Source organism: Chiloscyllium plagiosum, unplaced genomic scaffold, assembly GCF_037043375.1.
Source record: "Chiloscyllium plagiosum isolate Xiang-an unplaced genomic scaffold, Cpla_swu_hap1 HiC_scaffold_34, whole genome shotgun sequence".
NCBI classification, from domain to species: Eukaryota; Metazoa; Chordata; class Chondrichthyes; order Orectolobiformes; family Hemiscylliidae; genus Chiloscyllium; species Chiloscyllium plagiosum.
Genome location: NW_028270172.1, coordinates 13338605 through 13365833, shown reverse-complemented (window position 1 = coordinate 13365833; position 27229 = coordinate 13338605). Strand labels below are relative to the sequence as shown.

General features: G+C 43.5%; 1 protein-coding gene across 2 annotated transcripts in view; it reads left to right on the top strand.

Moving 5' to 3' along the window:
- myripb (myosin VIIA and Rab interacting protein b) overlaps positions 1 to 27229 on the top strand; it is a 398586-nt gene that overhangs the window by 354924 nt on the left and 16433 nt on the right. For both annotated transcript variants that reach the window (XM_043719526.2, XM_043719523.2), the window contains 6 exons: positions 3185 to 3268; positions 4802 to 5062; positions 10731 to 10916; positions 13530 to 13691; positions 20787 to 20888; positions 20981 to 21041. In XM_043719526.2, the coding sequence (XP_043575461.2) occupies positions 3185 to 3268; positions 4802 to 5062; positions 10731 to 10916; positions 13530 to 13691; positions 20787 to 20888; positions 20981 to 21041 (856 nt within the window). The remainder of the gene's footprint in view (positions 1 to 3184; positions 3269 to 4801; positions 5063 to 10730; positions 10917 to 13529; positions 13692 to 20786; positions 20889 to 20980; positions 21042 to 27229) is intronic.

The following is a 27229-nucleotide window of genomic DNA, read 5'->3' as shown; positions in this document are numbered from 1 at the left end:
AAATTTGAATGCTGAATACAGGGATAAAGACAGGATTCTTGACAGTGTGATCTTGGGGTTCACATTCATAGATCCCTCCAAGTTGCCACCCACGTTGATAGAGCTGTTAAGAAGGTGTATGCTGTTTTCGCTTTCATTAACAGGGAGATTGAGTTTAGGGGCTGTGAGGTTTTGCTGCAGCTCTATAAAACCCTGGTTGGACCACACTTGGAATATTGTTTGCCGTTCTGGTCGACTCATTATAAGAAGGATGTAGATGCTTTAGAGAGGGTGCAGAGGAGATTTACTAGGATGCTGCCTGGATTGGAGGGCATGTCTTATGAAGAGAGGTTGAGTGAGCTTGGGCTTTTCACACTGGAGAGAAGAAGGAAGAGAGGTGACTTGATAGAGGTGTAAAAGGTAATGAGAGGCATAGATAGAGTAGATAGGCAGAGACTTTTCCCCAGGGCAAAAATGGCTGTGACAAGGGGTCATAATTTTAAGGTGATTGGAGGAAGGTTTAGGGGAAATATCAGAAGTAGGTTCCTTGCACGGGGAGTGGTGGTGCGTCGAATGTACTGCCAGCGGTGGTTGTCGGGGGGACATTTAAGCGACTGCTGGACAAACATGTGGACAGCAGTAAATTGAGGAGTGTGTAGGTTAGGTTGATCTTAGATTTAAGATAAAAGCTCAGAACAACATCATGGACAGAATGGCCTGTACTATGCTGTACCGTTCTGTGTAGTGTTTTCCCTTTGCAGGAGAGACTAGAAATAGGGAATACAATTTAAAAATAAAAACAATGTTGGCCTTTGTTTCAAAGGGAATGGAGTATAAAAGTAGGGAGGTCTTGCTGAAACTTTACTCAGCGCCAGTCAGATCACAGTTGGAATACTGAGAACATTTTTGAGCCCCTGATCTTAGGAAAGATTTTGGAGGCAATCCGGAGAAGATCCACTTGGTTGATACCAGCTGTAGAGGAACTTTCTTAGGAGGAGGTGTTCATTAGCTTGGGCCTACACTCATTGGAGTTTAGAAGAATGAGTGGTACAGTGGTAGTGTCCCTACCCCTGGACTAGGAAACCCAGGTTGCAGTCCCACCTGCTCCAAAGATGTATAATGAGATCTCTGAACAGGTTGATTAGAAAAATAGGCTAATAAGAAAATGTAAAATTCCAAAGTATAAATATTATTTGGAAATGTACAAGATTCTTAGGGTAGATGCAGAGAGGTTTTTTCATCTTGTTGAAGAGTTTAGGACCAGACAGCATCCTCTCAGAATAAGGGGCTGCACATTTTCGACAGAGTTGAGAAGGATTTTCTTCTCTCAGAACAGGAGGGCTGTAGAAGCTGGATATTTAAGCATATTCAAGGCTGAAGTAGACAGATTTCTAATCAGTAATGGAATCAAGGGTTAGAAGGAAATGGCAGGAAGGTGGAGTTGAGGATAATCAGATCAGACATGATCTAATTGAATGCCAGCACAGACTCAATGGGCTGAATGGTCTACTTCTGATCCGAAGAGGCAGCGCGGTGGCTCAGTGGTTAGCACTGCTGCCCCATGGTGCCTGGAACCTGGGTTTGGTTCCATCCTTGGGTGTGTGTCTTTGTGGAGTTCTCATGTCTGCATGGGTTTCCTCCAACAGTCTAAAGATGTGCATAGGTGGATTGGCCTTGCTAAATTGCCCTTAGTGTCCAGGAGTGTGCAGGCTAGGTTGGTTAGCCATGGGGAATGTAGGCTTACAGAGATATGTTTAGGGGGGTGGGTCTGGGTGAGATGCTCTTTGGAGGGTCGTTCTGGACTCAATGGGCCAAATGGCCTACTTTCACACGGTAGGGATTCTATGATGATCTTCAGACAGACATGAGGTGGAATTCTTTCACTCAGAAGATAATGAATCTTTAAACTCCCTTTCCCAGAAAACGAGGGAAGTGGGATCATTGAGAATCTTTAAGGCAGAGGTCAATGGAGTGTGAAGCAACAAAAGAATGAAAGGCTGTTAGGAGTGAATAGCATGATGGGGTTAAGGCCACACTCTCATCAGCATGATCTTCTCAAATGACAGAGAATGGCTTGAGGGCCCAAACAGCTCACTCATGCTCCGAACTCAGATTTATAATCCAAAGAAATTTGAATAGTTTTGCTATTAATAAGCTCAGTGAAAATTGACCATCACAGTTCCATAGATGTACTTGGTAACGTCATGAGCCACTGGTTGGGAAGTGGGTATATGAGAGTGAAGTGGAAGATGCGTCAAAGAGGATGTTGCAATAATCAAATGCAGCAAAACCATGGATGAGGATTTCAGCAGCAAGTAAGATGAGAAAGGAAATGGCTGATGGTTAGAACTTTAAAGATAGTCTTAACGGTAGAGAGAAGGTTGGAATCTGAGCTCAGGGTCAAAGTCATGAAGAGACTGGTTCAACCCTCATTGCTGTCCAGAGAGGATATCCTTGATTCTTTCATGAGATGTTGGTGCCCCCAGTTGGACCAGCATTTATTCCCCATCCCTAATTACCCTGAACTGCGTGACTTGCACAGCCATTTCAGAGGGTAGTTAAGAGTCAACCAGCTGGAGTTAGGTGTAGGCCAGACCAGAGTAAGAGTGGTCAATTTCCTACCCGGTAGGACACCAGTTAACCAGATGAGTATTTAAGCAGTAATCACTAATAGTTGTCATGGTTACCATTGCTGATAGCAACCGTACAATTCCAGATTTTATTAACTTAAATTCCACTAGCTGCCTTATTGGGATTTGAACCTCTGTCCCCACTGGTCCTCTGGATTATTAGTTCATTATCAATTCCACAACGCCAACATCTTCCCATGATAGAATTGGAAATGAGGTAATGGAATTTGTGGTGGGGGTTGAAGACAATGGCTTTGGTTTTCCCAATAATTTCCCCAGTAATAACCAGTTTCAATTAAAAAAAATGAATTACTTGCAAGTGTAAAGAAATGACTGAATATTGCAGCTACAGAGTCAGACCATTTGTCCTACTTAGTCTTTGGTAACACTTCAAAAGTAGCCACACAGGTTTTGACACACTCCCAAAATCCAGTGGGTGAGGCACCGCGAGGCTTAGGTGATTGTCAGTGATTGTGGGACATGGGTTTGGACACAGAGCGCATGTGCTGAGTGCCACTTGCTACTCTGCTCACCATCCTTCTTGCTGACACTGAACCCCTTCTCTTCGACTGAAGGAGCTGAGCAGATGTATGTTCGTGATGGAGCAGAGCCTTTCGAGGCTGGAGAGGAGAATTAGTTTGGGGACCTGGAGCAGAGAGGTAATCTTTGTGTTTGCTGCCTTCCATGTTTACATAGGAATGCTCGTCCATTCAGAATGTATTTTTATTTTGCCCAGATCTCTCCAATGGGCCAGTCTCATCAAACATGGTGTTCCATTGCTTTGTCATATTGCAATTTCTGTTGCTAATCGTCTCAATGATACCAACATTCTACAGACCACCCCACAGTCTTTAGTCCATCCAACAATGTTTTGTTACGCTCATGCCCCACCACATCCTTTGACCATTCTTTAGGTTTGAGCTATCTCATTGTGTTCCGTCTGCAATGTTGTAGAACATTGATGTTTACCTGTGGATGGGTTAACCCTGCTGTTTCACAGTCACTTGTACTAGTTCAACTTCACAACATCTCGGGATGGGTTTTATGTTTCTCGACGGGATGAGGGGAGACAGAACATAAATACTGGGCTGCCAGTTAGTGACCATCCAGCAGGAAGGTGATCAATTAGCATTGCAAAAGGGAGGTTTCACTGCCATTGGGTGGGGAGTGGGGGGAGGTCAAGGCCGAGATGTCATGTGACAGAGGGGTTAATTTACAATCAGGAGGTTGGAACCACTGACAACTTTAAAGAAATCTGTCTTCATGTTTTATTGAAGGTTCCAACGAATCAACTTTAAAACCTACCACCAATAGAACCTGCCTGCTACATTCAACCATGCTTCTGCTGGCAGGGGTGTTGCTTCCACCCTTGTACCACCCCATCAGACTGGCGTAAAGCATTCCCATACAACGCCGGCTAATTGCAGACCATCGGGTTATGAACGAGCTCAGTAGTTGGTTACCGAGCCACTTCCATGTGGCTGGATTTGTGCCATTCACCTTCCGTAGTTTCAGAGACTGGCATGATGACATCCCATCGCCATCTCAACGTCACCGCGTCCTGTATTACGGCTCTGCAGGGTGGGTGTTTGGGTCCTGTTTGTAACTGCAAAGTCCAGCGGTTTGTCATCATGACTCTCGTATTCAGAGTGGTCTGTCATCTGTCCAAGATGCGAGTGGACTTGTTCAAGTGCAAAATATTGCAGTGGGAATGGTCATATCCGTTTAAAATATATCACACATACTAGTGTAAAAGTGGAGGTTTTCAGACCAGATTTTTCAGCAAATAGATAATGGGTTGATTTTTACATGAGAGGTTTAAATCCATGCCTGAAACGATACGTGACACCAAACACTGGCTGTGATTTTGAATGCAGCCAGGAACGTCTATACCAGGCCATCTACTGGTATGTCTCACACTTAACTCAGAGCACTTGTGAAAAAGTTTTATTAGATTGTTGCCTCTAATGTCCTTGCCAAAACTAGCACACGATGAACAAAACATAAAGGGTTTTTTGGGCTAAATGTTAAGGCTCCATTTAGACATGCTACGTATGAAAAGCTAAGGTTTTCGTAGCCAAATATTGGAGTCAACAATCACATTGAGACCTGCTGCCACTTAAGCACATATAACCGATCTCGTTCTTTAGAAGTGAGTCAAATGCTAATTAATTGAATTTGTCTGTTTAAAGGAATCGCCTATTTCTGCAGAAAAGGTCCAAAATGCAGACAGGAAATCCAATCTGGATCCAGATAGTGGAGTCACATTTTCCAGAACTCATGCAGATTTAATGGAGGAGAAACTAAGAACCAAGTTGGTTCGGCTTGCAACCAAACTAAGTGACAAGGAGTCATCATCTGGAGATGAGCTGGATCCAGATACAACTGAGGGAGCTCAGGAGACCTCCTCGTGTGATGAAGATCACAAGCACATTCAAGATGAACTCATGAGAGTGAGTCGACTTTGTTGTTACGCCTGTGGTGGGAGGTGTGCGCTGGTCATCAAGCCCCACAACTCCATGAGCTGCGTGAATATTTTACTGAGCACCCAATTTGTTTCTGTTTATATCTGTTATCATGAACAGAAGGGATGTTCACAGTAAAACAGAACAAAAAGCTGTGGATGCTGGCAATCTGGAACAAACAGAAAACAAATTACTGGAGAAACTCAGCAGGTCTGGCAGCATCTGTGGAGAGAAAATAGTGGATTTGAAACGTTAACTCTGTTTTCTCTCCCCAGGCGCTGCCACACCTGCTGAGCTTCTGTTTTCATTTGTTTCACAAGCTTCCTCCAATGAACTCATTAATAACTTGTTTATTATGAAAAACCTATTCTTACAGTAACTGGCAGAGCTGGTTAAGAACTAAGCTATTATCTGGAATCAAACTGTGTGCTTTTAATTGAGGAGACAATAGAAACCTGCAGAGATCTTGTTAGGTTCAGCTGGGGGATTGTGTACAGTTGTGGGCACCACAAAGATGTAAGTTTACATTGAAGAGAGTGCAGAAGCACTCTGTCAGATTAATATCCAGGCAGTGAAAACAAACATCATCCGCAACATGGTAGCAGCAGAGAATGCAAATCGTTAGGGTTTGGAAGGCAAATTCAATCGAGGTATTCAAGGGGGCATCAGCTTACTTTTTACTGTAACTCCTCTGTATCTGCAAAGTCACCAATCGTAAATTCATCTATCCGTGCCAAAAAAAAAGTAACAGCAAAAATTAACATCCACGGGCAAAAATTGCATATCCGTGATATTTTTAATCATTTTAACCTACTTTTAAAGAATTCTGCTCTCTTACGTTTCCTCAGACATAGGTTTCTGGGAAACGGAACTCTCACGGACACTGAGGTATCACTGTACATAGAAACAATGTGCAGGATTACAGAGAAAAGATGAGAGATTGGCACTAAGTTAAAAATGCTGAGAGCCAGGCCAACATCAAGGGCCAAATGGCCTTATTCTGTACCATAAGAATTCTGTGATTGGAGAACACAATCTTGGATGTAATTCCCCTGTTGAGGTCAAATGGTATTTTTAGAACTGCAAAGAATGGCATTTCCAGTCAAAACATTCCACTGACAAACACTGAAATTAAATGGGTTATGGCTGTATAAAATTTACAATAGGGTAATGTAGCACTAAGAATCAGCGCGTGTTGATCAGACTACCTGTCCACAAATTTTATTTCAAATTTCATCTATCTATTAAGAAAGTGCATGAAACAATGCTTCATTTAGATGTTGATAATAAATTAAATTAAAACTTCTTTAGCAAGCAAGTCATTAATTTAGTGGCAAGTTGATCAAACAGATGTAAGTGAGCAGGAGTTAGAACTGGGCATTAAGTGACTGAACAGTGATACTAGAGATGAGTCATATTGTCTGTGCCTGTTGTTTTTATATCTGTGTAAAAGCAACATATAAAAAGGAACACAATGTAAAACGTTTTCAAGTGCCTCTCACACATCAATTAGCAAGGTATAGGAGTTGCATTGTTCAGACAGGTGACAGGTTCGCGTTGGGTAATATTGATTTTTTTTTTAAGAAGTGCTCTGATCACCACTATCTGATTTGATCCTCAGATAGAGCTGTGCTATGTTCTGGTGCTGATTCAAAGAAACGCTTTTAGAGCTGTGTGCTTCTGAAGCAGTTGTTTCAGTCTGGAGTGTCCTCACTTCCACTTATATATCCCGTGGCACGTGTGTTAATTCTGTCTCAAGGGCCAGTTTGTTGCCCTGGCTTTGCCCTTATTTCATTTGTGCTGAAAATGCAAATTCAGAGAATGGTACAGACTTTTGTTCTTGCCAGTGACCTGCTTGCGCAGCTGCTAACCTCAGAAACACCATCACAAAGAAAAGGCAAACAGGCGACATGGGCATCACATTAGGAACGCTGGGTAAAGTGAATACTCGACCCCACCACCACTCCATTTGGAGCCTGCCTGGCCATTGCCGTTGCTGGGGCTTTATCATCTTCCAGATGACAAGTGGAAGAAGAATGTCATAAATTCAGCAGGACCTTCACTCCTCACTGCTGCCCAATGATGTATCTCCTCACGATCCACACCCCGCAGTAAATATCCAGACATTTTCGACAATGCAGGGCAAATCTTGCTGCATTTTCTTTCCTTGCAAGACAGGTCTTCTGAGGCAAGATGTTGCATTTTTGCAAGTTGAAGTACTGTAAGTTACAACTTCTGTTGTAATCCCACTTCTGTATGGGCCACAATATAAACTTAATGGTTTGACTAAGTTCCCAATATAGCTACTCCATTTTATCTACATTAGACTAATAATAAAAATATCTATCCACCAGGCTTCCCTAATAAACACAGAATTGTGGATTAATTATAAAACAAAATCTATTCAAACAAGATGCAAAGTGGTTAACACATTCACTTTGTAGTATAAAGGTATAAATGGTTACTCTTCTAAATAATCCAAAAACGCCCCTCTCCCCCCACAAACACACACACACACACACACACACAAAACCTCCCTGACAGACCGCACATAACACACCCCAACACATACACACATTAAACCTCACACTCAGACGGGACTACACACATACACAATAACCTCCCACCCACACCCTCCACACACACACAAACACACCCCCCACACATACAACCTCTCACACACAAACCCCAGCCCCATACAAACTGATGCACACACACCTAATCCCCCCCCACACACACACAACCATACTGCCATATACACAAACCTCACCTCCACACACAAACTCTACCCCCACACACACACAAACCCACCCATACACACAGAAACCCACCCATACACACAGAAACCCTACCCCCCCACACACATATCCCCACATACATGCAGAAGTAAACCATTCAGCCCATCAAGTCTGTTCTGCCATTCAGGGACTGTGGCTGATCTGACGGTTTTCACTTCACTGTCCTGCCTTTGCCCCATAACCTTCCTTACTGATTACAAATCTGACAACCTAAGCCTTGAGCATACCTAACAATCCAATCTCAATGGTAAATATAATAGCTACTACAGAAACAGCACAGCCCCTCTTCTCAGGTTCAAACCGGGCACCTTTCACATGTTGGGCGAACATGGTAGCCATTATACCTCCAAAATACAGCACTTACCCAAAACCCCGAGCCCTGTCCCTGAGTTCAATCATTAACAAGTCTGGAAGAAGAATGAGTTCAAGTGGCATGTTGAAGAGTAAACCAGAGTCAACAGCTTTGATCATTATGAATGTTTTCAAACACTAAGCTACGCTACACAACTTCACATTCCTGCCAGCTTACATTCTGTCTGATTGTTTACATGTGCATTTAATATATTAACTTAGTATTTTCAATGTTAGATATATTTACTAATATTGTAATGCTGAAGAAAGAGACTTATGTTTTTTGGTATCTGCTTACACTTGGTAGAAGCAATGTATTAGCTCAGTTGGCTGGACAGTTGGTTTGCAAAGTCAACCAATGCCAATAGTTCAGTCAAATTCCCTACTTACACCCCACCAACCTCCCTATACATCGCATACTCATCCGCCATTTCCGCCACCTATAAACGGACCCCACCACCAGAGCTATATTTCCCTTCCCACCCCTATCCGCTTTCCGCAAAGACTGTTCCCTCCGCAACTACCTCATCAGGTCCACGCCCCATAACAACCCACCGTCCCCTCCCAGCACCTTCCCCTGCCGCCGCAGGAATTGCAAAACCTGTGCCCCACACCTTCCCCCTTATCTCTGTCCAAAGCACCACAAGATCCTTCCACATCCATCGAAGTTTCACCTGCACTTTCACACATGTCATTTACTGTATCCGTTGCTCCCAACGCGATATCCTCTACACTGGGAAGACAGGACGCCTACTTGCAGAACGCTTCAGGGAACATCTCCGGGACACCCGCACCAACCAACCCCACTGCCCCGTGGCCAAACACTTCAACTCCCCCTCTCACTCTGCCGAGGACATGCAGGTTCTGGGCCTCCTCCATCGCCACTCCCTTACCACCCGACGCCTGCAGAAAGAACATCTCATCTTCCACCTCGGAACACTTCAACACATTGCATCAATGTGGATTTCACCAGCTTCCTCATTTCCCCTCCCCCCACCTTACCTTCAAGCTCAGCACCGCCCTCATGACCTGTCCTACCTGTCCATCTTCCTTCACCTATCCGCTCCACCCTCCTCTCCGACCTATCACCATTACACCCATCTCCACCTACCTATTGCATTCTCAGCTACCTTCTCCCCAGCCCCACCTTCCTCCTATTTATCTCTCCACCCCCGAGGCTCCCAGCCTCATTCCTGATGAAGGGCCTTTGCCCAAAACGTCGTTTCTCCTGCTCCTCGGATGCTGCCTGACCTGCTGCGCTTTTCCAGCACCACACTCTCAACTCTGATCTCCAGCATCTGCAGTCCTCACTTTCATGTAATTCCCTGCTGCCCAGCCGAGATAACAATGAAGCACTCTCCTTCTCAGCCTCTTCCCTCACCTGTGGCACGATGATCCTCAGGTTAAACCACCACTGATCATCTTTCTATAATGAGAGATCAGCTCCATGGTCCAGTAGGAATCTGGCAATGTAACCTTTACATTTATATGTATGCACAAATACCTGTCTTCTGCAGGTAACAGGAGCACATCAGTCATTGTAGCTTTTTTGAATTAAGCAGAACCATAGTAGACCTTAATTCCCTGGTACATTCTCATAGCAACATCTCAGCCAATCCATTGAATGGCCAATTTATCAGTCCTTTTCCCATGCAGTATAAATTATTGTTCCCTTTGAAATTTGACATTTTTTGAGTCTGTCTTGATGTAAGGCCTCACAAGCACTTCTCTTTATCAGTAATACTCATGTTCTGCACCATGGAACTGCAGTGAGTGTAACAAGAATATGAGTTCCCTGATTGGGGCTGTTAATATGATCCAATCAAGGACCCCTGGCTGACAGCCATAAGCAGGAGTGTGAAACATCCTGTTCACTCTGAGCGCTGCCTCTGAGGGAGCTGGATCAGTACGTGAAGGACTCTCCATTTTGTGTGTTAGGGAGAGGAGGAGACAGATCTCTGAACTGCCTGGCCCACACAGCCAGTGTTGTTGCTGTTGGTGTTTCCAACTGAGGAGGAGAGTTTCCCTGTTTGTCTCTCCCCCTTGTTTCAGGTAGACTTGTTTTGATTTATTTATTTTTCTTTATTGTGTATTGTGATTGTTTTTCTGGATTTTCTTCGTGTTTATTTCCGTAAAAAAAGAATAAACAGGTGTGTGGGACGTCCTGTTCACCAGAAGAGCTGGCTCTGAGGGAGCTGGATCAGTGTTGAGGACTCTCCCCATATAAATACAAGGTGACTTAGAGTCTTAGAGATGTACAGCAAGGAATCAGACCCTTCGATCCAACCCGTTCATGCCGACAAAATATCCTAACCTAATCTAGTCCCATTTTCCAGCACTTGGCCCATATCCCTCTAAACTCTTCCTATTAGTCATGCCTCTCTGAAACTCATCAACAATACTATAGTAAATTAGAAACAGGATACCGGCCTCGGTGAAGTTATTTCACAAACGAGTGTTAATATTATGTTGTTCTCTCTGTTCCTCTCCATGTTCTAACCAAACAGAAGTATTCTGCCATCTCTCTCTGCAACATCACAACAGAAGCGCTGAAAGTCATCAATGCCACAGAGGATCTGATTGGAGAGGCCACAGGGACAAGTGATTCCCGGTCGGAATCGAGTGGAGGAAGAATTCCGACAGGGAAGGAAGCAGTAAAACTTGAAGAACAGCTCTCTAAACTGGAGGAAAATGTAAGAGGAACAAATAATATCCTGTGAGCTATTTTTTGTTGATCCAGTTAGCCATGCACTTAAATAGGTCTGACATCATCACGATATTGAATAAGGTTTTCAAACTAAAACAAATAGCTACAAACTTGGAAATTAACAACAGACCTGAACATTGGGATGAAAGGGACTTGTACTGATCACAGTGAAGACGGTAGGATTGTGGCAATGTCCCTGTATTAGTATTCCACAGGTTTCGCCTAATGCCCCAGGGTTTGGAGTTTAAATCCTGCAAAGGCAGCTGGAGGCATTTAAGTTTGTTTAATAAAAGTAGCCTCAGTAATCATGACTGTGACAACCACAGTCAGTTGCTGCAAATGCTTATCTGATAGGAGTTGGCTGTTTTGTACAGTATTAGGTCCTTCCCTCTGACCCAGAAGGCCTTGGTTCAAGCCTCACCTCAGGATCTGATGGACAAAGAGTAATTTCATAACAGGTTGATTGTTTTTAAGAAAAGATCTAGTTCCTTCATGTCCTTCAGGGAAGGAAATTTGCCATCCTTATCAAGTTGGGTCTACATATAATGCCTGACCCAAAACAATGCAGTAGACTCTTGAGAAGCCCCTGAGATAAAGTGACCATAGTGCCAGAGGACCATAGGACTGCTGTCACATCAGAGATGGACAACTGGTACTGGGTTGAACCTGAGGGTCTACCCTACTTCAGGCTAGGATCTACCCTACCTCATACTGCTGATGTCATTCTGCATCGCAAACCATCCAGCCAACTGAGCTAACCATTTAACTTCACAAGTCACATGATTGTGCTACATGAAGAGTTTCACAGTTCGAGGAAATGAGAAGTCAACAATAAATTCTTACCTGATCTGGCCTACACATGGGACTCCAGACCCACAGCAACGTGGATGTCTCTTAACGGCCTTCTGGGTAATTAGGGATGGGCAGTAAATGCTGGCCCAGCCAGCGATGCCCTCATCCCGTGAATGAATAAAAAATAAATAAATCAGTGCAGCCCATGCATGCCATGAAAGAATGACAATAAAAAGAAAATATTCATTTTCTCAAGCGTGGCACTTCAAGACAGAAACTGAGATTGAGATAACACCTTTCACAACCAAAGGATGTCCCAAGGATCTCCAGTGTCAAAGAGATACTCTTGAAATGCCGTTTCTGTTGTAATGAGGGAAATGCAGCATCCAATGTGAGTGTAGGAAGTCCCCGCAGTACACAGTGAGGTGATGACTCACTCGTACTCTTTATTCTGTGGTGGTTTCGGGCTTAGTTATTTCGTTACAAACCCAGGTCATCACTTTTTTTTTTCCTTTCTGTTCTGTTTTAAAGGTCTCTTTCTCAGGAAGGAGTGAATTTTTGAAGATTAAGTAGAAAGCACCATTTGTAACTTGGAAATAGATCAAACTCCACTTCAGGAGTGGATCCTTGCTCCCCGTCATCTGAAACGCCCCGCTAAAATCAAAATAAGGCAGATGATGCAAGTCTAAAATTAAAAAAAAAACAGAAATTGCCAAAAACAGCAATGGATCAGGCAGCAACAGTGAAAAGATGAGTGAGGGTTTCAAGTCATCAATTTTCACCAACTTCTCTACCTGTAAAAGTAACCCCTAACTCCATGCCACATACCAACTCCACCACCCCATTCTTGATCATTTTAAGAATTTTTGTGTTTTTAATAGAATGATTCGGTACTATTCAAATGCTGTTGAGTGCTCACTTTTATCCACAAGCAAAGATTAAGTTGTGGGGCCTGCGCTATGTTATGTTATATCTCATGGTTAATGCATCAATGAACACTTAAGAGAGATGTTAACAATAACTTCACTGCATCAAAGCATGTGACCTGACGGTTTAGCCATCTCATACTTCACCTTAGTTCTATTCACTTGAAGCATACTACTCTATTGTAATCTAATGTGAGCCCAGATGTGCCCGTAAAGGTAATCTGATGAAGGGCTTATGCCCGAAACATCGATTCCCCAGCTCCTTGGATGCTGCCTGACCTGCGCTTTTCCACACTTTTCGACTCCTCCCCCTCCTCATTATGGCTGTACGTAACAACTGTCACAAGTGTCTGTTGGATTCTCCAATACCACAATATCTGCAGTCACTTTCTTACATTACAGGAGACAACAGAACATCACCGTGTCAGGTAAAACAAACAGCTGAAGGCAAAATCCCATCACAGTACATAGCTGAGATTGAAGAACATGTGGGAGTATGGGGGATTAATCATTAAGAAGAAATTACTGCGTCAGAATGTTGGGGTTCATAAAACAAAGCTCTTTACGATGGAATTAGCCTCTTCTATATTTATCTCCCCTTTCAGAAATGTCAGCCTCGAAAGCAAAAAATGGTATTGAGGTCAAAGATCATCGTCATGGAGTTTGATGGAGGATCAGGCTCATTGTTCTCAATGGCCTTCTACCTGCTGCTGTTTCCTACATGGGGTTCCTCCACTATACCTTCCTGTTTACTACTGACGAAATATCTTCACCGCGTGGTCTGTTTGATAGTAGCCATTCGGATATTCACCTAAGTTGTCTTTTCCACAGTGAAACACTAGCAAGCACTCACAGTGCGGTAACTACCTTACTTTATCTAGGTTTACATAACGGCGGGCACAGTGTACAGTCTGGAGGGACAACTGAACGACCTGGAGGATTGTGCAAGGAGCATCCACAGTGTAACCACAGAGACAGAACTTGCTGATCTAGAGGACCAAGTGGCAACTGCAGCTGCTCAGGTTCACCAGGCTGAGCTCCAGGTAAATTCAAAGCTGTGTTGGGTTCAGACAGGGCACTGTACTGGATTCAAGCCAACAAACAACTGAATATTCCGTAAATTTAGCCCAACTCAATTTCACAGAACTTGCCTTTCAGGTTGAACGTGTTGTTTGGCAATAAAAGTGCCAAAGCAAGTTGCCCATATTGAATAATGATTCTGTGACTTACTTGAAAGATTCCAAACTACCATAATGGGCTTATTAAAACTACACATCTCCAATACAAAAGCAAGAGGAACTCGAAGACTTTAAGAGTGTCTCCAGTTCAGCAGGACGGTGCTTTCTCTGACTCAGTAGAAAGAGGGGGCAGAATCTTCCCAGTCACTGAATCATGGGTAATGGTGGGAACGTTGGGAGATTCGCGTGAGATGGCCAGTGAGGAGTAACTGGACGTCACAACCAAAACATCCTACTTCCCAACTAAGTGGTGAACAGTCGGGTGAGATTAATTTGCAGAAAGCTACAGAACAGAAGGATTTGGGAATTCCCATTCACAAATCTCAAAAAGCTAGCATGCAATTTCAGCGGGAAATAGGAAAGGCAAATAGAATGTTGGCCTTTATTTTAGAGAAAATGGAATATAAAAGTGGGGAGGTTTTGTCAAAACTGTACAAGGCACTAATTAGACCATACCTGGAATGATGTGTACAGCTTTAGACCCCTTACTGAAGAAAAGACATACTGGCATTGGAGGGATCCAGGAAAGGTTTATTAGGCTGAAACCAGGTCTGGAGGGACTGTCTTCTGAGGAGAGATTGAGTGAATTGGACCTATACTCATTAAATATAGAAGATTGAGAGATGACATTATTGAAATACACACGATTCTTAGAGGACCTCCCAGGTGAGATGCTTTGTTTCCCCTTGTGGTAGAGTCTAGGACCAGAGGACATCACCTCAGAATAAGAGATTGCACTTTTAAGACAGTGGCTTGTCAATCTGTGGAATTTTTTGATACAGAGGACTGTTCAGGATGCATCATTAAATCTATTCAAAGTTGAGATAGACAAATTTTTAATCAGTAAAAAATCAAGGAATATGTAGAAAATGCAGGACGGTGGAGTTGAGGATTATCACATCAACCAAGATCTCATTGAATGGTAGAGCTGACACAGTGGGCTGAATGGCCTGCTTCTACTGCAATGTATTGTGATCTAAAGGATTTATTCTTGCTAGTGAGCAGCAGGATGACTGCATTAACATTATTATCATCTTGCCTCACTGATATGCAATTTCCCAGTCTTCCACGGGCTGGTTAGAAATTGGATCACCACAATTCCCAACAAGTCGTAGGGCGGACCTGACAACTGCCAACTTATCGCTCACTCCCCCACACCCCATCAGTCACTAATATCTCACTCCCACCACACCTCCATGAGTCACCAACATTTCACTCCCGCACACCCCATCAGTCAGCAACATCTTACTTCCCCACATGCCAATCAGGCACCAACATCTCACTGCTCCACATCTCCATGAGTCACCAGCATCTCACTCCCCCACACCCCCATCAGTCACCAACATCTCACTGCCCTACACCCCATCAGGTACCAACATCTCACTCCCCCTCACACCCATCAGTCACCAACATCTCATTCCCCCACACCCCCATCAGTCACCAATATCTCACTCCCCCACACATCCATCAGTCACCAATATCTCACTCCCCCACACCCCCATCAGTCATCAACATCTCACTGCCCCACACCCCCATCAGTCACCAACATCTCACTCCCCCACACCCCCATCAGTCACCAACATCTCACTCCCCTACACCCCAATCAGTCACCAACATCTCACTGCCCTACACCCCATCAGGTACCAACATCTCATTCCCCCACACCCCCATCAGTCACCAATATCTCACTCCCCCACACACCCATCAGTCACCAATATCTCACTCCCCCACACCCCATCAGTCACCAACATCTCACTCCCCTACACCCCATCAGTCACCAACATCTCACTCCCCTACACTCCCATCAGGCACCAACATCTCACTGCCCCACACCCCATCAGGTACCAACATCTCACTCCCCCACACACCCATCAGTCATCGACATCTCATTCCCCCACACCCCCATCAGTCACCAATATCTCACTCCCCCACACACCCATCAGTCACCAATATCTCACTCCCCCACACCCCCATCAGTCATCAACATCTCACTCCCCCACACCCATCAGGCTCCAACATCTCACTCCCCCACACCCCCATCAGTCACCAACATTTCACTCCCCTACACTCGCATCAGGCTCCAACATCTCACTCCCCCACACCCCCATCAGTCACCAACATCTCACTCCCCCACACCCCCATCAGTCACCAACATCTCACTCCCCCACACCCCCATCAGTCACCAACATCTCACTCCCCTACACCCCAATCAGTCACCAACATCTCACTGCCCCACACCCCATCAGGTACCAACATCTCACTCCCCCACACCCCCATCAGTCACCAACATCTCACTCCCCTACACCCCAATCAGTCACCAACATCTCACTGCCCCACACCCCATCAGTCACCAACATCTCACTGCCCCACATGCCCATCAGGTACCAACATCTCACTCCCCCACACCCCATCAGTCACCAACATCTCACTCCTCTACACTCCCATCAGGCACCAACATCTCACTCCCCCACACCCCATCAGTCACCAACATCTCACTCCCCTACACCCCATCAGTCACCAACATCTCACTCCCTTACACTCCCATCAGGCACCAACATCTCACTGCCCCACACCCCATCAGGTACCAACATCTCACTCCCCCACACACCCATCAGTCATCAACATCTCATTCCCCCACACCCCCATCAGTCACCAATATCTCACTCCCCCACACACCCATCAGTCACCAATATCTCACTCCCCCACACCCCCATCAGTCATCAACATCTCACTCCCCCACACCCATCAGGCTCCAACATCTCACTCCCCCACACCCCCATCAGTCACCAACATTTCACTCCCCTACACTCGCATCAGGCTCCAACATCTCACTCCCCCACACCCCATCAGGCTCCAACATCTCACTCCCCCACACCCCATCAGTCATCAACATCTCACTCCCTCACACACCATCAGTCACCAGCAACTCAGGCCACGCTTCATGGACCTTGGTATGCCCCACCCAGCATGTCCTCCAGGTCCCCATGCAGAGTGCCAGTTACCCTCTGTCCAGCATGTCCTGGGCAAATAGCATGAAGCATGCACAGCAGCTACAGACAGAAGGTTGTCTGGGTGCTACCACCAGGAGTGCCTGTGATGGTCAATGCTGCCACCTCCAGTGAGTGGGTGAATATGTTGGGTGGGGTGCCACAGAGGCACAGTGTATAGAACATGAGGTGAGTTTGGGAAGACAGCACACCAAAATGAGAGTACATCAAACAAGTGGCTCAGTGGTTAGCACCTCTACCTCACCACACCAGGGTCCCGGGTTCGATTCTAGCCTCGGGCGACTGTCTGTGTGGATTTGCACATTTTGCCTGTGCCTGTGTGGGTTTCCTCTCACAGTGCAGAGATGTGCAGGTTAGGTGGATTGACTGTGGGAAATGCAGGGTTACAGAGATAGGGTGGGTCTGAGTGGAATGCTGTTGGGAGGGTTGGAGTGGTCAGTGGGTCAGATGGCCTGCTTCCACATTGTAGGGATTCTGTGATTGTAAGGAAACGTGCTGGAGCCCACGAGTGAGAGAGACCATTCATAGGATGTGTCCAAATTGACACTTTGTCGATTGCTGATAAAATTCAGCTGAGTCTGAGCAGTGAATTTATTTTATAATGTGTCTTACGAGACACTGTGAAAATCAGGTTGATTTAAAACTTCTGACACTTAAAGGAAAGACAAAGAACTTATTTATGTGTTGCCTGAGGATGTTGCAAGGCAGTTTACTGCCAGTGAAATATTTTTGAAGTGTTAGTATTGTTGTAATGCAGGGAATATGACAGTCAGTTGCACACAAAAAGTTTCCACAATGAGATAATGGTCAGATTCTCTGTTTTTACCCTGTCAATTGAAGGATAAATATTAGGGCAGCACAAGTAATTCTGTTCTTCCTCCTTCAATTAATGATGTGGGTTTATTCCACAACCCCCTGAAAGAAAAATTGGTACCTTAGATTATAATCTTATCTGAAAGTTACATCTTCAACAATGCAGCACTCCCAGATTACTCCCCAGGGAGCATGAGTCTGCATTTTGTGCTCAGGTTTCTGGTGTAGGACTTGAGTCCAGAACCTGTTGATTCAGAGGTGAGCGGACCTGACAACTATATGTACCATATCCAATTCACCATCACCATTTTTTATTCATTCACAGGATGAGGGCATCGCTGGCAAGGCCAGCATTTATTGCCCAGAGGGCAACCACATTGCTCTGGACTCCCATGTAGTGTACACCTGATAAGGATTGCAGTTTTCTTTACTCAAGGGCATTAGTGAACCAGACGGGCTTTTCCGACAATTGATTAATAGTCATCGGCTGGGACACTAAATGTCTTCAAGGCAGAAATTGATAAATTCTTAATGTCACAAGGATTTAAGGGCTACGGGGAGAATGCGGGTAAGTGGAGTTCAGATGCCCATCATCCATGATTGAATGGCGGAGTGGACTCGATGGGCCGAATGGCCTTATTTCCGCTCCTATGTCTTATGGTCTTATCACTGAACTCCTTATTCCAGAGGTTTTAAAATTGAATTCAAACTCCGTCAGCTACCGTGGCAGGTTTTGAACCAGGTCCCCAGAGCATTACCTGGGTCACTGGATTATTAATCCAGCGATGATACCACCAGGCCATCTTCTCCCCTACTTGTTATATCCCAGTGTATCCAAGTGAGGCTAGTGTTGATTGTGACCTGAAATACGTTTTTTCTCTGTTAAGATCTTCCTTAGAACCTACCCTTTTTGAACAAGCTTTTGGTCACCTGACCTATCTCCTTATGTATCTTGATTTCGAGTTGCTTTAGATTTTGCTTCTGTGCATTTTACAATGTTAAAGGATATAAGGTACAGGAGCAGGAGGAGGCGTTTCAGCCCATTGAATGCACTCTAACATCAGTAAAATCGTGGCTAATACTCCACTTCAATACCAATTTCCTGCACTCTCCCCATATCTCCTGATGTTTTTAACTACATAGAGATCTACCATTCTCAGTTTTGAACATACTCACTGACTGAGCCTACCAAGCTCTTTGGAGCAGAGAATTAACAATGATAACCCTCTGAATCAAGAAATTATTCTCCTCTCAGTAGTAAAAGGTTTGCTGTTTACTCTGAGACTCTGTTTCTTGGCTCCAGGCACCGTATAAATTCAAGATTTTATTGTTGATTGACTTTCCCTATGTGGGTGCTGATCAAGAGCTGACTTCATTCCTCGAGGAGACAGAACTATCACCACAATATCCATGAGTTAGTAATCCAGGGCCTAGACTAATACTCCAAGGGCATGGATTTGAATCCTAACCTGGCAGATGATGTAAATATCTGGAATTTAAATAAGTTTATCTAATGGTGAATAAGTAGCCATTGTTGATTGTTGTAAAAAAAAAACCTTCTGGTTCGCTAATGCCATTTTGGGAAGAAAATCTGCCGTCCTGACCCGTTCAGGCCTACAGATCCTTTCAGACCCTTGGAATTGCGAAGACTCTTAACTGCCATCTGAAATGACCCAGAGGGGCAATTAGGGACAGGCAACAGCTACCACCTTGCCAGTGACACTCACATCCCATGTGAGAATTCAAAAAGAACACATTTCTGCTGAGGTTAAAGGAAGATAAATTATATTAATTTTGAATTAGCAGAAGGATGCTATTACACTTTCAGACCAATGACACTCAGCCTCAAAGTTCCTGCATTACAGTACATTTCAGAAGCATGCTCCTGGCTCGGAGAGTGCAGCATCACTTAGCAACACTGAGCATTTCAGGCAAGATTCTCGGGGCAAAACAGTTCAAGGGGTCCATCGTCAATAATGAAACAGAGGAGGGGGGGAGCCGGCAATAAATGAAAGTGTGCAAGTTGTGGGAGTGCGTTCTAGTGCATTGAAGAGAAAACATTGTGGAAATAGGAAGGAGTATGTTGAATGCCGGAGAGATTTGTAGACAGAGATGAAGGTTTCGAAGTCAGTTCACTGAAGGATAAGAAGTGGATGGATTTCACTGTGATGACAGGTGATAACGAAGAGGGATTTTCCACAAGTTGCAATGTGGGTGGCAGAGGTCTGAATGAGTTAGAGTTTGTAGTTGGTGGGTCTTGGCATTCCACCAATGAGGGCCTTGGAACCAACAGTGCTTCATTGGAGTCAAGGTAAGGTCGGCAGAGAGGTGTTTTTTGGAGATGGGCAATGGTGGGGTATAGTGGGTTAAAACAAGGCCCTGATTGCCAGCTCTTAATATAAACTGATGTATGAATTTGAGATCTATTGTAGGAGAAATGTTAAAAATGTGCCATCAACTGAGTTGCTTTTATCAGAAAGTCTAAGAAATAATAGATTCAAAAACATGATTATGTGAAGGCAAACAGCCTGGGTTTTGAAAAATACATATAACCCACAATACAAAACAGCCAATCCCAGCAGCACTTAACAATTGTGACTGTTTAGATCTGGTGTTAATAATTGACTTGTCCAGGCCAAAGTACCTGCTTGGTTGGCACCACGTCCCCAGTCACTAACTGTCTCCATCACCAACTGTCAGTAGCAGCAGGGTGTGCCATCTATAAGATGCAATGCAGAAATTCATCAAGGATCCTTGGACAGCACCCTCCAAATCCACGCCCGCTTCCACCTCGAAGCAGATGTTTGGGAATGTCACCAGCTGCAAGTTCCCCTTCAAGCCACTTGCCATCCTGACTTGGAAATATATCGCCATTCCGTCAGTGTCGCTGGATCAAAATCCTGGAACTCCCTCCCTAATGGCATTGTGGGTCAACCATAGCACGTGGATTGCAGCAGTTTAAGAAGCAACTAGGGACAGGTAATAAATACTTGCCCAGCCAGTGATGCCCACATCCCACGAATGAATAATAATTTGAAAAAAGTGATTGTACATTGTGTATCATTTGCCCATCTAACAGGTTTCAGATATTGAACGCAGAATTTCGGCTCTGAACGTGGCAGGATTGAATGTGGTTCCCTGTGAACGGCTTCTAAAGAAACGTAACCAGCCAGAAATGAAGGTAAGGGAAGTTTTTGCGATTGTACAGGAGATGTTGAAAGTTTCCTGATAAATTGGTCTGATGGTGGAAATGTACCTTTTATTTTATTTTAGGCAGAGACCATTGATTCGTCCAGGCAACAGAGGAGAAAACTACCTGCCCCACCAAAGCAAGGTATCTAGCAGAGAGAGTGTGTTATAACGTGAATTTGAGAATTCCAGTACTCATAATAACTTGCTGGAAAGAGAGATAATTGTTAATTTAAATTGTCCTTTCATAATCAATACTCTGTACATTATTTAATTCTAAAGAAGATTAACATCGGACTTAAAGCATTAACTTTCTGCAGAGGCTGCCAGATCTGCTGAATTTCTCCAGTACATACGGTGTTTATTTCAGCTTTCCAGCATCTGTGATGTTTTGCTTTGCTTCATTACACTGACTAGATCTATTACTTATCCAGTTCTTCAGACTAAGGCATGGATAGGGTAATAGACAAGGTCTTTTCCCTGGGGTGGGGGAGTCCAAAACTAAAAGGCATAGGTTGAGGGTGAGAGGAGAAAGATTTAAAAGGGACGTAGGGGCATCTTTTTCACACAGAGGGTGGTGTGTGTATGGAATGAGCTGCCAGAGGAAGTGGTGGAGGCTGGTACAATTGCAACATTTAAAGGCATTTGAGTGAGTATTTGAATAGGAAGGGTTTAGAGGGATATGGTGGTAAATGGAACTAGATTAATTTAGGATATCTGGTCGGCATGGACCAGTTGGACTGAAGGGTCTGTTTCCCTGCTGTACACCTCTATAACTATGAATGAGAATGAAAAGGGGAATATTTGTAAAGATTCAAGAAGTGAGATAGACTTCCTAACCATTTTTTCTTTCAAACTGCAGGGCAGAGTACAATGTATTAACCTGACTTCGGTCACTTAAATGTGTTCCAAGGGTAATATGTCTATAACTTAACATAATTCCAGAGCGTTTCAGTCAGTGTGCATTGAAAGCAGGATCTGTACTGATGTCTGACAGCAATTTTTAGGGATTAGTACAGGAGTCGTGTGTACATCATTAATTAGTGAGTTAATGACCGATTAACACTGCTATGGGTGATCGATTTATGGGTGATCGATCTATGGGTGACAAAATCATAGCATAATCTCTGATGATATTATGAATCACTTAAGGTTTCTTATTTCAATGTAATGCATAATTCAGACTCCCATTCAAATATTTTACAGCTTTAAGTACATAAGAAAATAGGAAGGATAAGCTACTTGGTCCTTTGAACCTGTTCCACTATTCGAAATGGTCATGTCCCTCCACTCCACTCCACTCCACCTCCTTGCAGTATCTCCAAAGACGTTACACATTATCTCAAATACAACTCTATTTCTCATCTTCATTCATTTAAGCATCATCAAGCATTTCTTAATGTAGTCATTATGGAGTCTATGTGTAAGTGCAACTTTATTACATTAGCCTTGCCCTCACATGTGACATGATGATAATTCTGAAACAAACTGAAAAAGCCATCTCCTTGTTTGCACAATTTCTCACCACTTGGTAACTCTCTTTCCCTGTTCCACAAAATGTAATTATAAATGGAACATAATTCAATGGTGCAGAAGACTAAATAGGAAAAGTTATGCTTCCACTTATAAAATCTCATGAGAGTTGCATTGAAAGTCTAATCAAAGCTGACAGTTTAAGAACATTTGCTTTTTTGGGTCACAGTTGTTTTTCCAAAGAATAGTTACTGAATATATGGGAGTGAGTTTCTGTGACCTGATATTCCAACCAGAAACTTTGATTTATTCCCTTCCTGTTCATTGATCTCCCTCCTATATGATGCACAGACAAAATTTGTAAAATGGTGATTAACCCACTCCTGAATTTTTCACTAATCTGTGTTCATATGTACTAGAGCAGGCTTAAAGAGTGGCTATTGTCTGAAAGTGCTGGCTGTCTACCATGTGACTTGCTAGATTGAAGCTAGTTAGTATATAAAAATTAGTGTGGGGGCCCTTGTGGTCCACAGATAGGGACACTACCACTGCACCACAAAGCTTGGGTTCAAATCGCACCTAATCTAGACCAGTGTCATACCATGTCTGGTACAAAAACAATGTTTAAAAGGCACCTGGATAGGTATGTGAATAGGAAGGGTTCAGAGGAATATGGGCCAAATGCTGGCAAATGGGACTAGATTAAATCAGGATATCTGGAGAACATGGATGAGTTGGATCAAAAGATCTGTTTCTGTGCTGTACATCTCTTTTTAAAAAAAAAGCAAATTTATAAAATTCAAGAAGTTCTGAAGAAGAGTTAGAGAGGACTCGTAAATGTTGACTCTGTTTCTCTCTCCACAGATGTTGCCAGATCTACTGAATTTCTCCAGCAGTCTCAGAGTTAGAAGGCTATAGCATGTGGATTGAGAAACAGGACTGTAGGAAGTTACTGAGTTAAGGCAGTTGACAACATTCTTGTTCAGTTGGCCAGACAGTTTGGTGGGATGTAAACTGGTGGGTTCAATTACTGTACTGATTGAAGTCACTGACCTTCAGGATAACCTCATCACCAGTTCCCTCTCTCTAACGAGAAAGCAGCCTATGGTCCTCTAGGATTGTGACAACTTTCAGTTCAAACAAAATCTTGAGTGCAGAGTGTGGTGAGCAAGTTGGATTGTACGGAGAAAAGTCCAAGAAGATGCTGAGGGGACATGAAATTGGTGAAAGTAATAAAAGCAAGGATAAAAGATCTGAGCACCTGAGTGGATCAAATGAGAGTGTGGGAAATGTTAATGGAGCAGAAATATGTCATCCCAACTCTAGACAGGAAATGGGATTTGAAGTTTATTTTGCAACTGGATGGTACACTGTATGTACTTTGTATTTTTAACATTTGGTAAATTATTACATTTCATATTTAATTGTATAGGAAAATAATTAGTTGCTTTAGTGCGCAAGCCAGTGTTTTTGTGCTGATACACACCAATTTGAAGAGTTTGAAGACCATGATAAAGACCGTAAGATGGCTAAAAAAAAATCTAAGCATGATGCCTTAAATGTCCATCTGAATCATATAGAACAGATACTGCTTCTGATTTATAACGGCAAGAGCAACTTACAGAAACCAATCTTAGCTGTCTATGTCAAACTTTATAAACTCAGAAAGTTCAGCAGTTTTCTGAAACTATCTGATGTCACTTTGAAGGCAAATAGACAGGCGCCTGTCTCACTGCACTTTTTTTTGCCACTTGTTAGCTAATGATTCTAACCTTTTGTAGATGGAACTTGAAGTGATTAATTAGACACTCTGCTAAGCCTGAAGAGAGCCTTCTTACTGTTAACAATTAATTAAGATGCTTTTTGCAGTGTTGCACACTGACTTTGAAGCATTGCTTAAAACTGGGTCACCTTTCATTAGTAGCCATTTCAAGATGATTTTTCATTTGATTAATGACCTCTATAGAAATCCTGTCATTTTACCAGAAGGATTGCACCTTTGTGTCAAACTCCCTCCGCTGTATGAAATGATAAATTTGTGATTCAAACAGTCTTCAGGTGACTCAAAGCTGGAACCACAAGACCTGAGAACCCTAGCTGTAGTCAGAACCATCTTACTAACTCCTAACATTCTTTGGATGTCTCTACTCATTGAAAGTAATCGTTTCCCCAGATCGACCCCTTCCTGCATAACCAAACATAAATGTACACCCAGCCTACTTAGTTGTCCCTTACTCTGTGCTTTCTTGTCCAGTTCTTGTCCACAGTTACATCCCTGTTCTTGTCTTTCTTACCTCATTCTCAACTTTCTAGTCAGCTTTAATATTTTGTCTTTGTCCCTGCATCTGTATAACCTCCATGATCCTTTCGGATCCTCAGACTAAATATGTTCTATGTTGGAGAATTCAATTGTGAATCAGCGCAGAAGCAGATAATATACAAAATTAAGTCAGAGCTGTTAATCTATCACTATCTCATCGCTGTGTTGTTTTCTTATAATGGTTTCTACTCTCGTTATTCGTACTTTTGTAATTGTTCTTCAAATTAGGTTGCTTCAATTCAAAGATACAGTAGCATCCACCATAAAAATGCTAAGTAGTTCACCTAGCCTGTCCAACACAGTTGTGACACTAGATGCCAAGTCCCTGGTGTTTCTCCTGGGAATGGAAGAGGCAAAAGAACCAGATTTTAAAACTAATTCTAATTAATTAAATATCAACTTTATAAAATGTCCTCCCCATCCATTTATTGGTGGTCAGAATTGGTCCCAAAGGTAACGTTGAGTCTGATTCAAATTACTGGATACTGACCTCTGCTGAAAGATGTTTTCCAACCCAACCAGAGACACAGACAAACTTTCTCCTTTGTCTTTATAAACTTCCTGCCTGGCAATACCTAATCCTGCCCTTAACTAATCAGTAGGCGTGACCCCAGGTCCTGTTTAATCTATCCAGTTGAAGTAACTTGTCAAGACTGGATTGTATTAAAAGATGAGAGACGTGCTGCCGAAACTTTTAATCCTGTGCCGTCAGGCCACAATGCAAGAATGCCAATTTTTCAACGATTACGACAGGTGAAAACAATGCTGTTTCATTGGCAAGTCAATTCTGATTGGATAAAACAATGTGATGTGGAAAGCATCAGGGAGCTATAGGCTCTCCAAACTGTTGGATATTTCATAAAAAGGCTCAAGACTTAAACATATTCCTATTGTTTACAGAGAACAGGTCTCTGCATATATATCACTTCTAACAAATGTAAATTTGTAAAAAATTGTTCATGGAATGTTGGAATTGCTGCTTAGGCCTGCGTTTAGTTCCTATCCCAAATTGCCAGACAGGTAGATTAGATTAGATTACTTACAGTGTGTAAACAGGCCCTTCGGCCCAACAAGTCCACACCGACCCGCCGAAGCGTAACCCACCCATACCCCTACATTTACCCCTTTACCTAACACTACGGGCAATTTAGCATGGCCAATTCACCTGACCCTGCACATCTTTGGACTGTGGGAGGAAACCGGAGCACCCGGAGGAAACCCACGCAGACACGGGGAGAACGTGCAAACTCCACACAGTCAGTCGCCTGAGTCGGGAATTGAACCCGGGTCTCTGGCGCTGCGAGGCAGCAGTGCTAACCACTGTGCCACCGTGCCGCCCACGGTTAAGAGTCAACCACATTGCCATGGGTCTAGAGCCACTTGGAGTCCAGACCAGGTAAGATTGGCAGATTTCCTTCCCTGAAGAACATTAATGAACCAGATTGGTTTTTAACCACAATTCTCACCTTTAGGCTAACTTTCTAATTCCAGATTTTTTTAATGAATTCAAGTTTGACCAGCTGCCATTGTGAGTTTTGAACCCATTTCCCCAGGTGGGTGGCATAGTGGCTCAGTGGTTCACACTGCTGCCTAACATGCCAGTCGACTGTCTGTGTAGAGTTTGTACATTCTCTCCATGTCTGTGTGGGTTTTCTCCAGGTTCTCTGTTTTCCTCCCACAGTCCAAAGATGTGCAGGCAAGGTAGATTAATCATGGGAAATGCAGGGTTATAGGAATTGGTGGGTCTGGGTGGGATGGTCTCTGGAGGGTTCGTATGGGCTCGATGGGCCAATTGGCCTACTTCGACACTGTAGGGATTCTATGATTCTAACATTAACATGGGGTTCTGAATGCCTAAGGTAGTGCCATTACCATCATACCACTTGACTGATTATTTTACATTAATTGTTAGCATGCCTGGGATTGTTCAGTAAGTGCTGACCAATTCTGAATCATATCTAACAGTAGACCTTTGCTGGAGGGAGTGGGCTAGTTGAGTTCAGTCTCTGCTTTGCCTACAAACGTTCAAGGGAATGTGCTGTTTGATTTGATCAGGCTATTGTTACAGGGTTTGCCTCTGCTTGGATACATGTTCAGTTCTCAAAGCCAAAAATCACACGACACCAGGTAATAGTCCAACAGGTTTATTTGAAACCACAAGCTTAAAGAGCCCCCGCTCCTTCCTCAGGCAGCTAGTGAGAGAGAATGCATTGGACACAGAATTTATAGTGAAAGATCAAAGGATCATACAACCTAGGCAAATGTATTGAACAAACCTAGACGGCTATTAAGTCTTCAATCAGTTAGAATGGAGGTGCAGGTTACGATTGATTAATATGTAAATCCCTGCCCCAAGATAATTTCAGGTTTTATCAGAATAAAGGAATTTATGGCAAAAAAAGTCTTAACAAGAATGGATGGAGGAGGAGGTGATGTTGAAATAAAGAGTGGTGTGAAATGGATTGGCGAGATGCAGATTAATGCTGTGCTCCAAGAATCTTCCTTCATTCTGATAAAACCTGAAGTTATCTCGGGGCAGT